Source organism: Geospiza fortis, unplaced genomic scaffold (assembly GCF_000277835.1).
Source record: "Geospiza fortis unplaced genomic scaffold, GeoFor_1.0 scaffold104, whole genome shotgun sequence".
Taxonomy (NCBI): domain Eukaryota; kingdom Metazoa; phylum Chordata; class Aves; order Passeriformes; family Thraupidae; genus Geospiza; species Geospiza fortis.
The window spans coordinates 716,372-732,483 of record NW_005054325.1 but is presented as its reverse complement, the minus strand read 5'-3'; the positions used below and the strand labels follow the sequence as shown (position 1 = coordinate 732,483).

General features: G+C 42.6%; 1 protein-coding gene across 1 annotated transcript in view; it reads right to left on the bottom strand.

Moving 5' to 3' along the window:
• The window catches only part of SLC66A2 (solute carrier family 66 member 2), a 66,561-nt gene that overhangs the window by 7,655 nt on the left and 42,794 nt on the right, over window positions 1-16,112 (bottom strand). The window contains exon 3 of the mRNA XM_014307006.2: window positions 15,726-15,942. Within this exon, the coding sequence (XP_014162481.1) occupies window positions 15,726-15,942 (217 nt within the window). The remainder of the gene's footprint in view (window positions 1-15,725; window positions 15,943-16,112) is intronic.

Sequence of the window (16,112 nt, the reverse complement as noted above, 5' to 3'; positions counted from 1 at the left end):
GTTGTTGCAACCCAAGTGCAGGATCCACCATGTGGTCTTGGCAATGCTCCTATAACCAACCTCAGCCCATGGATCTGCACCTTTGCCATGTGCCAGGTGTTGTGGGCTGGTAGATCATAGACTGGTGCACCAGAGTCTGACCCCTGGCTTCACAGTGCAAGAGAAAATGCTGCACTGCTAATGCAGAGGAGGCTTTGCTACAACAGGCAGTCAGGGCCCACCATCAACACTGCATGAGACTGGACAGCATGGCACAAAGAGGCTGCGTGCAGCAAAAATTTCCCAGACTGTCTCACAATGACCAACTTCACACTCTATCTTCCTGCTATCTGCAAAGTCACACAAACCAAGCTGTTCTGTGCAGCACTGGCTACAAAGCAAAGCAGGACTTAGGAGTAAATATTTCTTTCCTGAAACAGCCCAAAGCTAAGCTGGGGAGAGGTAATGCTCACCTTGTCGATATGGAGGATATGCTCAAGGAGGACAGCACAACTGCTCTTAGCACAAATGAGCAAGCAGGTTAGGGGTGAGCACTGCCAGAGAGCAACCTGGGGATGCAGAAATAAGCAAATGGCAGCATATGTCTGTGTGACAACAGAGATGCCAACTGGAGAGGCAGGAACTGTGCTCAAATAGCTGATATTGCCAGAGGCTGAGGCAGACTTGCGGTAAAAATAGCACTTCCCAGTAACGTACATCAGCACCGCAGTATCCAATGACAACAAACCTCCTAAAAAGCAAGTGCCTTCCTCACAGCTGAGCTCAATAGAAGGAGTTGTTAATGTAGTAACAGCCAGAGCCAAGTCTGCGTAAGTTGCAAATGACCACAAAAAGGAAAAACTGGTATTTTTTCAACTTTTTTTAAAAGCTGAAAGGGCACTTATTTATTCTGTTGCTGGAATTAATTCTCAGAGAGACACCAGCCCTTCTGATCAGACACTAGATTAGGGGTGGCTTGCTAAATGATGGTTTTTAATATGGTAATACGAAAATGCCCTATGGTGCTGCTGTTCTCTACCACTGACAGCAGATTTCATAAATAAGCTGTACCCATCTTCATTTGCTAAATAAATAAATTACATGCTGGAAAACAGCATTCACTTTTCTCATGGAATACCTTCTTTCATTCAGGTTCCCTGTATGTTGTATATTAATCATGAAGTGACAGCAACTAGAGGTAACAGCAGCTATCAGTAACATGGCATCTGCAGTCAGCCAACAAATCTTAATTTTTACAGAATTATTTCTGGAATTATTTAGATGTAGAAGGAGCTACATTCAAAACAGAAAAAAAAATCCCAAACCATGTTCTCTTTCTGTGTAACTATACTAGAGGATGAGTAATTTACAAAACAATTATATCTCCCAGATATTCAGGTGCAATCTTCCTTATCCGGGACTAATACTATTCTAATCAAAACTTTTCAACATCTTCACTCCTTCTGCACAAAATCTGGCTGCAACCAGAGTCTCAAGTCTCTGATTTTCCCTTGGAGTCTTTGCACACTCTGCTCAACATTAGTCACTTGTGGACCATTACATCTTTCCTCTTCCTTCCTCTGAAAGAACAAAAACTACCAAAAAGAAGAATCTTGTAAAAGAATATGAGATCTGAAGCCCCCTCTTCCACTTCCCTGGTGAACCAGTCTGTCTTAAGACTGTTGCCACCCTCTGTCCAAACAGCAGCAGGGATGCAGAGCAGCAGTTTGCAGAACACAGGCTGGGATGAGCAGAAAACATGCAGAAGGAAAAAGACACAGCAGTCCTCTCTTCCTGTTTGCACTGCAGATTTTCTCACACTGATGTTATGACTCTGCATGTTTGTAGCTTAACACACAAACCCAAAAATACCCTGCACGTTGGAAGACACTGAGAGAATTAGACATTAGACAGTGACTTCCATTGAAAAATCCTGTAGTAGTTTGAGCAGACCTTTCAGCACAAATAGCAACAGGAGGAACGTGTTGCCCTGATGTAATTACATCCTGCTACAATCAAAAACTTAGGGCTAGCTGTGCTCAGACACTTGATGAACTCAAAATTTCTAAGTTATGTTTGATAAGAGAAAGAAAGAATATAATTTATTTACCTTTACCCATGTAAAGAAGAGAATTAGACTGGACTCTGTTCAAGAATCAGTGGAAGTTGTCCACAACTTCCACACATCCTGGCCCCACATCGTGGCCAACTTCCCCAAATCTTGGCCATGACACAGGTTTTGCCAAATCAGAAAATCTGATTAGACTGCCACAGTTTCAGATTTCACATTTCTTCATATATTAGCACTTGACTTTCATACATGTTAAAACACAGTGCCAAATCTTTGAATGATGGGATACAAAAGCAGAATAAAATAATTTAAAAGTTGCTAATATAGTATTTCGTTCAGGAATAAAGTCCACACAAAAGCAGCCTATCAGTGAGTATTTTCAACACTGCATTTGGTTTTGGGAAATGAGGAAGAAGGTACAGAAGGTATCTCTCCAGCAACCTTTTAAGCTGCTACCTCCCACAAGCCATTTGCACAGGAATGTCTGGAAGAGAAAGCAGATTCAGTTGTAACATCCTGACTTTGGAAAACTTTCAGTTCCCATTTGCAGCTCCAAAATAGTCTACTTAGAAAAGACAGCAAGCATCCCTAACACTGCACTTCAATCAGAGGCTGGCCCGCCTACAGCAGTGAAACATAGACCAGAAAACATGAAACACGAATGCCATGTTATTTTTAACACTGCACAAAACAAACAAAAATTAATAAATAGAGCATTTGTTTCTAACAAAATGCCATATGGATTAACAAAAAAAGGATTCCTCCTCATGCTAACCAATTTGCTTAGCCTGCCAAAAACTATTAAAAGGAAAAGAAAAAGAAAACACACAGATCAGATATCCAAAGCGTCTGAAGTTTGAAAACATGGAAACTAAGTGTGCATACCCTAAGACAGGTCCTTCTGTGTGAACAAGCAAAGATCTTGTTTTAGATATTGCTCAGCCAGCTGGGAATCCAAGCATGAAACTGTTCACTAGTCCTACATGCCCTGCTTGGTGTGGGTGCCTTACCTCACTTCTCAACAATTCCTCTGAGGCTGGAGCAGCACTGACCATCTCCAGAGAAAGACATTTGTCCAGCCCCACAACACTAGCAGGAGTTAAGAGGAGCTTCCAGCAAGAGAGAGCCAGCATTTATTTTGGATCTCTGTAACCAAGCTGAAGCAGTTGAGTTAAAGCCATATCCAGAAGCAATTGATATCACAGTCAGCTGCAATCCAAGAGCAAATTATCTAAAAGTTTCTGTGATTTTCAGGGACTGTACTCATCAATAAGAAAAGATGAAATGCAGGATTTCACTCTGAAACACCATCAGGCAAACAAATCCAAAAAGGTGCATCTAAGCAAAAGTTTCACCAAAAAAAAAAACAGGGTAAATGGGCATTTGTCAATTTTATTTTTTTTCATTAATAACTCCCAACTACGGCAGTGTCAGGCATTTTGATCTCATGCAGCATATCCACTCAAAATCCAGTATTTGTTACAAAAGGAAACCACAGGACATGCCACACAGGGCTGGTAGATAGTCCAGGATCACTAATATGGCCTCCAACTATGCCAAGCAGCTGTGCCTAAAGTTCAGTCTGTAGGGGTCCAGAAACTGGTAACCCTTAACAGCTACAAGGAACTTCTAGTACTCTACAACTTGTGCTGCAGAAAGAAGGGCAGCAGGTCTTAAACAGCACAAAAACCTCCAAGTTCTATGAAGCAGGTGTGAAAATAAATCTCTTCTGTGGATGAGAGGAGAGATTTGAGCCACAATTCACACCAGTGCCCTTTCTGCAGGAGACACAGATGGATGACAGCCAGACTGCAAAGCTCAGGTCTGCTTAGACATGTGGTATGAACACAGATTAGACAGGCCCTGTTTCTGCTGCTGGTGAACTGGGAAGCTTGAGACCTGCTGCCATGGCAGGGACCAGATTTTCTCTGGTGCCAGGGCAGAAAATCACATTCTGCACCTCTTGCAGTAACCACAGTCAGCTGCCAGCACACATGGTACTGTCAGTGTAATGAGAATGGTGCAGAGCACACCTAAGTTACACCATTCTTCAAGATCTCACTCGTGAAGTTGTTCTCAAGGATCCGTCCCTGCTTCCGTCTCTCACCTCCCACTCACGGCCCTACAATTGGTGGAGCTGCAGGAACAGATGCTGGCTTATGCTGCTCTAGATGCTCTCCTGCTGCCCATCTTCTCTCCAGCTACTTGAAACAGCCCACCCTGGGGCCCCACATCATGCACTGAAAGGTAGGTGATAAAAGGACTTGCTGCCATGCAGGGCACAGGGACACAAATCCCAGGAAACAGCACTTCTTCCCATGGCTCGTTTCCCTGCAGGGTGAGTTGGCCTGCCCCTCCCCAGCAGCCTGCCCACTGCCACATCAGTGCTATGTCCTGCAAGGCCAATGCCAAGAAGTATCAACATAATGTCCCTGAGCAACACCATTCAGTGCATTTCCTGTTCTAGTTCTAAATAACTTGGGACAAATTCAATTTGAAAGGTAATCAAAAGACATGAGGGAACAGAGGTTTGCTTCAGCACAGCTGTGTATCCCAAGGCTCAAAGCAATGCTTCTAAATCTTCCTTTCTTCCTGCCCTACACAACCAAGAGATCATCAGACTCTTCATTCCAGTCGAGGTAATCTGAGCACATTTTCCCTTCATCTTCATATGGTAACAATTACATAGCTTGAGCACACTTCCAGTTTCTACTTCAAGTACTGCAATTACCTCTTTGGTCAACATACACAAAGTAACAGTCCCAGCTCCAGTGCTTTCCTTTTTCTAGATGATTGGAGTTCACTTGTCTTCAAAACCAGCATCTACAAGGACAAAATCTAATGATGTTGCAGTCATTACTTTTCATGAATAATCACATCCTTCAGTTAGTAAAAATGCTTCTCACGTTCTAGGAAAACACTGGGGAAATTAAAACCCCAAACACACTAGAGGGTAAAATAAGAGTGATCACTTAGGGACAAAGTCCAGATTACTGTCTGGAGAGGAATTACAGATATTTGCAAGTAAAAAATTGCATTCTCCTCCAAAACATCTTAGCACCGTAAGGAAATAACGGCAGACCCGGCAGTGTTAGGTTAATGGCTGGACTCAGTAATTTTAGACGTTTCTTTCAACCTTATTGATTTTCTGAAATAACCCCTTGCAAACTCTATATGAAGGTATGTTACCACCTAATTCTTCATCTGAAATTCCAGGTTTCTCCATTTCCTTCCACATGTTCAAGTGCTCACAGAGGTGCATCAGTGAAGTTACTGATGACAGTAACACACCATACACCTCTGTGCTGCTTCTTAAAGCAAAGCCAAGTGAGAAGGCTGTGCTTTGTCAGCAGGTGCCACCACAAACCAACCCTTTCTGAGCCACTTTCCACATTGCCACTGCCCACAGTGGCTGCAGGGCTTTGAAGCCCTGCTTTAGGCAGAATTGAATGCTGCAGGGAGGATATAAAAGCATCATGATCACATCCCAGTAGCATAAAACAAATCTTAAAATTTCAGCCCCAGTAGGGTTTCTGCAGCTCAACAAGGATAGACATCCCCTAGCCTATCTTCATTCCTAAACTGTTGCCATTTGCTGCCTTGTACACTATGAATACTGTTTTGGGAAATTCTCTAATACAAGACTTAGTATCTGACAGGACAAGGCTTCCACAACTACCCTGAAAGCTTGCCTGACAATGCCAGGACATCTGGCTAGGCATGTAATTCCCTGATGTGATGTAGACGTGTATCAGTCCTAGCCATCCTCCCCTGAACCAATTAAAACCCTACCTTTTGGCCTTGTTGAAACAGGTTTTTCTGATAGCAAGATTTTTTTTCTTTCTACATTCCACTCAAGAATACTATGAGCACTTCCTCCCCATCTCAGTTTTTGGGCTCATCATTCAGTATGTCAGTCTCTGCACTTCCCACGCTTCTTCTGCTTGCTTGTTCCTCTGTGTCTGAGGAGCAGGGGACCAAATAAACCATTACAGGTCAAAGCTGAAACAGAAAATCTCTGTAGGCGACCCACTGGCATCTGCCCAACTCCCATTCTCTACCCAATTCTTCATCGTAGTCTTTCTGGACCACCCTGCAAAGTTATTTCCTGTGCTAAGGTTCTTTGATCTCTTTTTTCTACTGTTCTGGCTCATCTTTAACTACTTAAATTACTCACCTCTCTGCTGACTTTAGCAATCTTCACCACAGTCAATATTACCATTATGGCTGTTTACATTCTTAAATCTCAACCTACATGTCTTCAAACTCAAATCTCAGTTTACTTCCATTCCGTATTTCTAATCCCACTCAGTCCTACTGCACTGAGGGAGACACCTCTGCAACCACTTACATGCAGGTAACTTAACCCACTTATACAACTGCTGTGGTGAATTCTAACAAAACAATACAGGTGCTGGAATGTCAAGAACTGAGGCACTTCTGTTCCCAAATTTGTTAGATAACAGAGGAAGACAACATTTTTAGAAAACTTTCATCTCTCAGGTATCTTCATGACAGGCTCAATTCCCATCTTTTGTGCCCTGACCTGACCTTATTTATACAAAATATCTTGCATGACACTTCCTTGCTAGAGGAAGATGGAGCACCTAAACTTAATGGAATGGTTTTGTAACAGAAGTACAATAAATTTTCTCTTGTAATTCAAATTCTCAGGGCACAGAGAAAAGCACCTACCGAGAGAGCACTCATTAAACATGCCAGCAGAGCTTTATTCTATTACTGTACAGAGGCCTTGAACTATTTGTAAAAGATGAATGCTTTTGGTTTGAAGTCATTTGCTTTGATTTTACTTTTTGAACAGAGGGGATGAAGTGCCAGGGGAAGAGAAATGAGAAGAGTTCAATATGTGCAAGAACTTTAGCAGCCCACACTGTGCTACAACCTTAGAGATGCTTAAGGTAAGTGGATACTGCTGCTCACGCTGTCAGAAGTGCTGGGAAGCTGAGGGAAGGAAGGTCTCCCTCCTGGATTTTTCCATTTGCCCCTTCCTTCAGTTCCTGAAATTCTCAGATGTGTTGAGTGTACAGGACAAAAAGAACTGTGTTTGGAACTCATACTGTGCTGCTGCAGGTCTTGAGAGAACAGCTCTGGGGAGACACAGCAGGCGAGCACAGAGGTGACTGAAGCGCTGACCCAGCACAGCAACCCACAGGCCACAGACCTGCAGAGAATCAAGCAGGAAGTGCAGGCCCTTGAACCTGGGGCATCAGTCACAGGTCTGCTCCACGGGAAAAGAGAATTGGAGGGGGAGGGGGGGAGGGGGAGAGGAGAGGAGAGGAGAGGAGAGGAGAGGAGAGGAGAGGAGAGGAGAGGAGAGGAGAGGAGAGGAGAGGAGAGGAGAGGAGAGGAGAGGAGAGGAGAGGAGAGGAGAGGAGAGGAGAGGAGAGGAGAGGAGAGGAGAGGAGAGGAGAGGAGAGGAGAGGAGAGGAGAGGAGAGGAGAGGAGAGGAGAGGAGAGGAGAGGAGAGGAGAGGAGAGGAGAGAGGATCCACTTAATTCCTAGGATAAGAACAAAATAGTTTCAGCCCACCTGTTCTCATGCTGACAGGACTCTGCCCTCATCCTGAGTGCACTGAGACCAAGCTTGTTTATTTTCCTGATGTAGTAATACTTTCAAGGGAGAAGAAATTAGAAATCTTCTGAGGACTATAGACTACTTTCTTTAATCTCTTAGCCTTAAAACAGGCAGATTTGGGAAGGGAATCTGATGTTCCTGTTGCCCCTTGGAACTACAAATGAGAAGGTTAAGAGAGAAGACAAGGTATTTGTAGTAAGCCTTACAAAAACCTTGTCCATCCAGTCATGAAAACTGTTCACTGACTATTATGCCAACCTGGATGTGTTTGCAAGGTCCAGAAATGAAAAACTTTGGATTATTTTACATAAAAGCCACAATAAAGGATAATAGCCACAAGCTGATCAGTGCCAGGAGCAGAAGAGGAAATGTCAGCAAAGCAACACAATCTAACAGGTAAAACTCACCAAGAAAACTACGAATGCTGGCTGGAGCTACAGAAGCAATGACAACAATTGTAGGTCCACAAAGAAAACCAAGGATCTGAGTAAAGAAGAGCATTTAGGAAGACAAAAGAATACAATCACAGAACTACAGTAAATTATATGTATAGTTTAAAATAGGCAATTTGTAAGCACAATAACAGTTCTGATTAACTTAGTGCAATAGGAAAGGCAGCACAAGTAAGGAATGGGCTATACAACCCTAAGTACAAACCACTTTTAAGTAGAACTAATAATTTTACATTTACCTGATGTAGTTCTGGCTTATGCTTAAGACCTTGATTTCTCTATTTGCTAGGGCCCCATATTTAACTTTTAGGTCCTAACTAGTCCCTCAAGAACTACTTCCTTCTTCATAACTTAGTCCCTATGACTGTCTGCACAATGTTTTATGCAACGAAAACCTGCTTCTTAGTTGGGTCAGATGATTTGAATCCACAAAACTATATTGGGGATTGTTTGTTTCTTTGAACTAAATGGCCCTCACCTCCCATATCCCTCTTCCATGTTCTCTACTTTGTCTGTTTAATATATAAAGCAGCTGCTATTTTAAGAATAACAGAAGACACTGCTTAACCAGCACCTGGAGGGTACAATGCCAAAGCCTGTGGGAAACAGTTCTCTCTCTATTTGACATCTTCCTTGGTGTTAGTTCTGGACTGGACACAATTTACTCCTAACTCAGGTCTCTGCTGTACTGGTCAGTGTCTGCTTTGTGTATATGGCATACTCAGGAAAGGAAATCTTTCACATAGGCATCCATTATCCCTACTCCTATTTCTTTGATTTTGCTCTAATCCATGCAATTTCTGATGGGGAGAAAAAGGAGTTGAAGAGAAAAAAGCCACAACATTCAATATAGCCATTGCCTGCATCACTCTCTTTTAACTTCCCTCATTTTTAGCACTTTTTAAGTTCTTTTCCAGTTAATTTCTCTCACTCCTTTACTGAGCCTCCCCAAAAAAGCACAGATATGTAACAAAGTTGCCATAACAGATGTGAATTCCCTTTTAAATTGAACTAAATTTATGCTGAAGAAGCTAATACACAGTTGGTGCCTGAGCAGAAACATCTACAAGTCTCGCTACTTCCCTCTAGCACAGGGTTTTGTTTTCTTTTAAATAGCATAAAGGAAGTAATTCAAAAGTTACTCCAAAGGAAGTAACTTACTGAAGCTGTTTTACTTATTCACAAATAAAAAGTTCTCTTAGGCTAAAAAATCCCAAGAAACCACAGGAGTAACATTTTTAGAGCACTTGCCCAATCTCCTTAAATCTAAAATCTCAGTAAGGGAGGTGGCCAGACATTGGTTAGCCAGTCCTGAATAAAACCTTCAGTTGCTCCATCACAGCAACTGGTTAATACAATACAGGCAGAAAAAATATAGCAGCTTTCATTACTTCACAGCTTTTGAATAAACCCAGGATTTGTCTCTGGGACAAATCAGAATTCAAAAGTTTCTCCTGAAAAATGATATAAAGAGCTACATGTCTCATAAAGGAAAAAGCTATAGAGCAGTATTCAGCAAAAGCAACCAACAATAAAATTTATCTCTCTAAGAAATACTGTCTTCTAGTATTTTTAATATTATCTATAGAGGCGAAAAGTAAACAATGTATTAAATACATATACATATTAGAATCATTTAATAGAATTTATTTCTTTCATACGTCTTTATACCACACTCATTTCACTGAATACATTTCAGACAAACACTTGCTCATAACTAGCTCACAGCTGCAGCACACCTTATAAAACATTTTTGAATGAAAAAGCTTTTTATAATTTGCAGCTTTTGACTCCAGCAGCTTCTGAGACAATAAATGCCAATTATTTCTCCATCAGTGAATTGCGCTTTTTAAAACAGGATAATCACTGTGACTGACCCAGCACTGCCACAGGAGGGACTAAATTAATATTTTTCTTTCATAGCACAATAACCCGATTGAATGAAATCCTGAGATTATCCTCATTCAGCCTTTTCAGACTAGATTTCCCAAGACAGTCTCCTATCAACACATAAGCAGAGTCACTGATTGTGTTGGCTGTCTCCAGGCAGTGAAATTCTGCACCCCCGACCCAATGTCAGCCAAACACAACAGTCAAAGCTGTGCAGAAAGGAGATTCCTTCCAAGCAGACTGAAAGCTGGCCGTGAGCAAGAAGACAGATCTGGGAAATTGCTTGCAGAGGGATGACACAGGTCTTCCCTGGTTGTGTCCTTCTGACCCTGCAGCTGCACGTGCAGCCCTGAGCCTGGCACAGCAAGGGCCATCCCATGCCCAAGGTGCAGCCAGGGAAGAGACAACGCTGCATATCAGGACACCAACTACTGCTGCAAAAATACCTTGCTTCATTGAACCCACATGTTTCCAAGCTAACAACTGATGGGCACATTTGGGTATCCAATGGACTGTGGCTTCTGAGATTTCAAGATATATAGCCCACCTCTGTCCTACTGCCAGACCTCCTCCTTAGACCTAGGAAGACTGTGCCATGCAGCAGCTCTGACTAAAAGAAACTGCTTCTCCATGGGGTTTGAGGAGCAGCTGGCAGTCAAAAAGAGTTACTGCCAGGTGATTTTGAGAAGCCTTTGCAAAAAACTTTTGATGAAGGGCAGTTGCTTTTTTCTGGAGCAGGGCAGCAGACAGGAATGCAATACTGTCCTGGAGCAAATCAACCCTCATGCAGTCCCAGGGTTAACACGGTCCTTGGGTAGGACCACACACCTACCACTTGGCCACAGACTGTACAGATGAACACCCTTGTCCTGGTTTAGAGCAAATTTGGGAGAAAACCTCCGAAGGGGTTTCCTCTAGAAAGTAAATTCAAGTGGCCTCTCCCCCATCTGGTTTGGGAAAAGATTTCCTTGGAGAAAAGTGGAAAAAACTTGTTTATTTAACAGGCAAAGCATTCATCAGCACAAAAAATTGAACAATATTAAACAGTAGAACCTCTTGCTGCTCTGAAGGAGGTGACAAACTCAGAAAGTCCCCTCCCTGGGTCGCAGCTCCGCTCACTCAGTCTCTGATCAGTCCCTCCAGCACTGGAAATGCTGCAGGCCAGGCCCAGCCTGGTGGGCCACCGGTGTGAGCTGCCGGTGCTCCTCTGGGTGTTCAGTCCAGAGCAGGTTTAAACAGGTCCAAAGAAAGAGACAAACCACAGTCCAGGGAACTTCACTGCCTCAGCTAGCTAAAACTAACTAAAAGCAAAGGAGACCTCTGTCCCGCTGTCTGTCCGTGCTGCAGGCAACACAGTCCAGCACCAGGATGCAGGGGAGCAAGTGCAGTTTCTGATAAACTCCATGCTTCTTCTCTCCCCCACTTCCAGTCTTAAAGGTGCAAAACTTATTTCTAAACAGACAAACGGGGATACAAGCATCATGAAGTCACCCCAGGACAATCCTCCATCCTCCTCCTTCGGTGGAGGGAGGTCAGATGGGATTATGAGGAGAGCATAACAGCAGTGCCTCCCCTCAGAGGCTCTCCCCACACCTGCACAAAAGCACACAATGCCCCCCTACAGTAACTCCACAAAAGCTGCTGTCCACACAAGGATGTGGTTCTCCCAATGCACTGACCTCTGTGTCCAGCAGTGCTGCTGCCAGATCCAGAGCCAACCTTCCTACCCTTTCCACTGCCTCCTGTTGAACACCACCATTTCTCATGAATGCAGTTTATTAGAAAGAGAAAGTGACTGGGAGGTAACTATCCTAGAAGGAGTGGGGACGCAATGACAAATGACAGAGTAAGTTCCTGTCTTTATATTTCTTGTCCCAAAACAAAAGCAGTTAATAAAACAAGGAGCATCAGATCCCCACTGCAGTATTCAGCAGCTCTGACTCCTAACAGGTGGTAGAGGAGAGGTGTTCTGGATGTCAAATCTTGAAATTTTATACCACAGAATATAAAGCAAATTTACAAGTGATTAACTATCTTTTAATGTCATAGTGCCTTCTTTTCTCAATTACTCTAACGCTCTTCAACTTTGGGGCAGCTTTTGTCCTTTTTCTAACATAACTGCTTATAATTCTAATCCACCCCAATAATTAACGTAATCAAATTACTCTTTTACTAGGTCACCTGACAGAACTAGTTTAGTTCTTGAAAAGAATGGAGATTAAGCGAATATTTCTTTGATAGGTATTAATACAATTCATTACAAAGCACTTCTGTCAATTTTAGTACCATAATTTATATAACTACTACTGTACTATTTAGGTTTGCAACCATTCAAAAGTACTTAAATACTTAAACAGAGCTCCAAGTTTCCATAAAGTACTCATTCCAAAAGTAACCAGGTGAATTGTCAAAGAGAACATGATGAAAATTTCTGTTGCTTTGACTAGTTGTTTACTTAATCATAGGAAAATTTCCACCCATCAACCATCAGCCCACAAGGACGTATTACACTATCTTCACTCCACAAAAGCTGTTACTCAGCATGCATCTCCTTTCTATTTTTATTGTTTCCATTTCTTTCCAACTTCTCCTTTGGTCTCTGCTCTGTCAGAAGAGAGGAGGAAGCTACAGGACCTAGTAGTAATAATCCTACAAAAAGAAGGAAAATGAGAGAGGAAGGGGAAAATGAAAACTTAAAAATAAGATGTGAGGAGCTCTATCCAGCAGAACAGAGATATCAAAGAACCAGCAGACTCATTCTCAGGAGCACTACAAAGCACATAACTGTGATTCCCTCACTCAGTCATGCTCTATTACAATAAACATAACTGCTTAAACTGCAGACGTCCTCTGGACATTTACCTCAGACACAGAGGATATTTTCAGTAGGGGACTTTTCAGGTAGTAGCAAATGGAAATACAGGGGTGAGATGATAGGACCCTTTCCACAACAGACTCCTAAAGGATATCCTGGCTGCCACTGCAGCCAGCTCTCCCATTTGGCTCTCTTGTGGCCCCTGGTCTCCAAGTTTGTTTATCAGGAAATGACTGCTACGTCAAGTATGAGACGTCCCCAACTTCTCACTTAAACAGGTGTTACTGGGGGGGGAAGGGCTGTGGGTAGTGTGGCCTTTTTTCAGAAACAAGAGTGTCAGAGGAGTCCACCAGGATACTCCAATCAGATGGGGCCACATACTGAGACCTTATTCTCCATTTCTTTTTCAACAGTTAACCTTTATGAAAAGACTTGTTTGCTATATAGAACTAATGGATCAGCTGTTCTGTCCCAGTTCAGAGCCAGATGCATGTTACAGCTTTTCTAAGCCAAGCCATCAGGACCTGTGAACAACCACCCCTCTGGCAGCAGTGAAGGCTGTGATCTTTATCAGGGATACAGACTGCACTCCTGCACTGGGTGACAGAATTACTGTGGTTTAAGAAATTACCACCTCCAACCAGGTTGTGATGATTGACCAGAAGGTCACTATATAGAACAGCTTAATACTCATTGCTCTTCCCATTAAGATTAAAGTCACAGAGACATTAGAAACTCATTTCTTTTTCTTTGCCACTGAGGCTTGCTAAGAGAGTGGCTGGCAGCCAGCCATTTTGGCCCGAATCCCCAATGCAATTGCTTCCGACAATGTAACCAACCACACACACGGTTATTTCTGCCCTGAGCTGTAAATAACTGCACAGAGCAGTGGGAATCAGCTAACCTGGGCATCAGCCAGCCCTCACCTGGTAAATACCCATGCAAGTAGGCTGGCTGCATGGTTACATGCTCCCTTCAGTGTTCCCGTGACTGGGGTCTCTTCTTGATATGCTCTTAGAGACGTGGGCACAGGAAGGGAAGTTCAGAGGAAGTATTTCCAACAGTTCCTTCAACAGAAGGCAATACACTGGGAGAAGTCGCTCACTCTCACAGGAGGAACAGCCCAGCAATGCTTAGAGAACATGCAGTCAATTTAGAGTTGTATGGTACTACAAAGTGTGTCTGGTACCTACAACATATATAAAACCACAATTTAACTTGATAAAAAGAAAGAGCACCAACATATGCATGAATATCCTCCCACTGCAGTACAACAGCATAAAGTTGTGCATTGCTTCATCAGTGCCCAGACCCATCAATGTCCAATGCCACACAAAGTAATTTTTCAAGAGTGGAACCAGAGGGAGGAATGCATTCTGGAACCGTGGGCACAAGTGATAAGCAGCGTGGCTATGCTTGACCTGGTTCTGTTCCATGACAAGGAAACATGAGCTTTTATGCTATTTTCTCTTGACTAAACACAGCACTCTTTCACCAAGTAGTCTTAGATGAGAATTCTGCAATTCTGTGCCTAGCAGTTTACAAAGAACAAAGGTTTTTTACATCCTTTTGCTAATAACACATACAAGAAATATCAAAACTGAAACTCACATCCCCAGGAAGAAGTTAAGGAAAAGCAAAACACTACCAGTGGTCATCATTAATATGGCATTATGATTCACAGATGAAAAATAGAAAAGGAAAAAAAAGTCAAACTAGAGTATAAAAACTGTTTAGCAGATAAGTTGCTTTCTGGATATCACAGGTACAGAATTTTCCAAGACAGTGAGTGTATGAAAAATACCCCAATATTTTGGAAGCAAATCCTGACTCATTCTTATTCAAGCCTGTACAAAACAGGCTCCCAATGAGAAAATGCCCAAAGCAGCAAAGCAAATTTCTGAACATTTCAACATTTCAAGTTAGAAAATATCTCAGAGTAGCTAGTATAACCATGCTCAAGCCAAACAAGTAAAGCAAACAGTGTGAACAGAGGACAGAATTGCTTCCGTTTGGGGGTGGCATGGTTAATTGTCTTGACCAAAGTAGAAATTATCCCAGCAAATTTTAAAAGGAATGCAGAGAAGTCATAAGGAAACACTGGAAGAGATGACAGTCACAAATGATCACAGCACTCTGTGAACTGAATTTGCTGCTGTATTGTTTCTACAGACCAGTTCACTGATGCACCACAGTGAAGGCTTCCTCTCTCAAAAAGCTTCACAAGTTGCCTTTTTAATCTTAGTGTTACCATTTGAGTTATCCAATAAACAGTTTGAAAAAATAATCTGACTTCATGACTCAAGAGTGGGCACAAGATTAAAATTTTCTGTCCCACATTTTTACAGTCATGACTGTAAAAGTCATATTGGCACTTTCGCAAATGTCAGTTTCAAGCTTTGACACAAAAATAAGTACTGATGTCATTTGCTACAAATGTAGTAATGGATTATGAAGAAGTGATGAGCAGACATGTAAGGAAAAGCTAATAATATGAGATACACTGATAGTTATAGGCTGCAGGCTCAAAATATTTTCATCCTCTTTATTACTTTTGATACGCAAGATCTCTTTAGACCATTTCTAATTACCAGTGTAGCACAGCTTGAGTAGAACTGCAACAAGTTGCTAATGGCAACAGCAGTGGTTTCACATGTTTATTTCACTAGAACATGTTTCACCTTGGAACTCTCCAGCTGGACTTGGATAATGGGCAGACTTCAGAGGTGTCATGGAACTCCCACTGCCTTCAGCAGTGCTGCACCGGCTCCTACTGACAGAAAGTCTACTCTGATTGCTGCTGTGTTTTCAAGTAAAAATTGTAGAGATGACATTGCCCTTCCTGGAAAAGCATTCCCACAGAATGCAGAGACAACCCCCACGAAGGCACACACACGTGTTTGATGTAGGACAGGCACTGTACCTCATTCCTTCTGTCGATCTGTTCTGGTAGTTGCGGTACAGCTGGGGGACGCCCAGCATGGCCTCAGTGAACACTGCAAGGAAGCCCAGCGTTTCCACAAAGAGGGAGGAGTCCAGCCACAGGTAAGTGATGTAACCGGTCACACCAGTGAACGTGAGGACGCACTGCACATAGTCTGTAAACTTGCTCCAATGCCAAAAATAGTTCAAGTCAAAATCTGCAACAGAACGGGAATGCAAGAAGAATTAAATATGTTTTCCCAACCAACTCAAAGTTAATCAGGGTGGAATTGAGAACTGGGAAGCATGAGGGAGCCACAGTCCTTGGTGGAAGGGGTTAGTAGAAAATGAGGGATAGGATTAAAAAAATTAAAACAAAACAACCAAA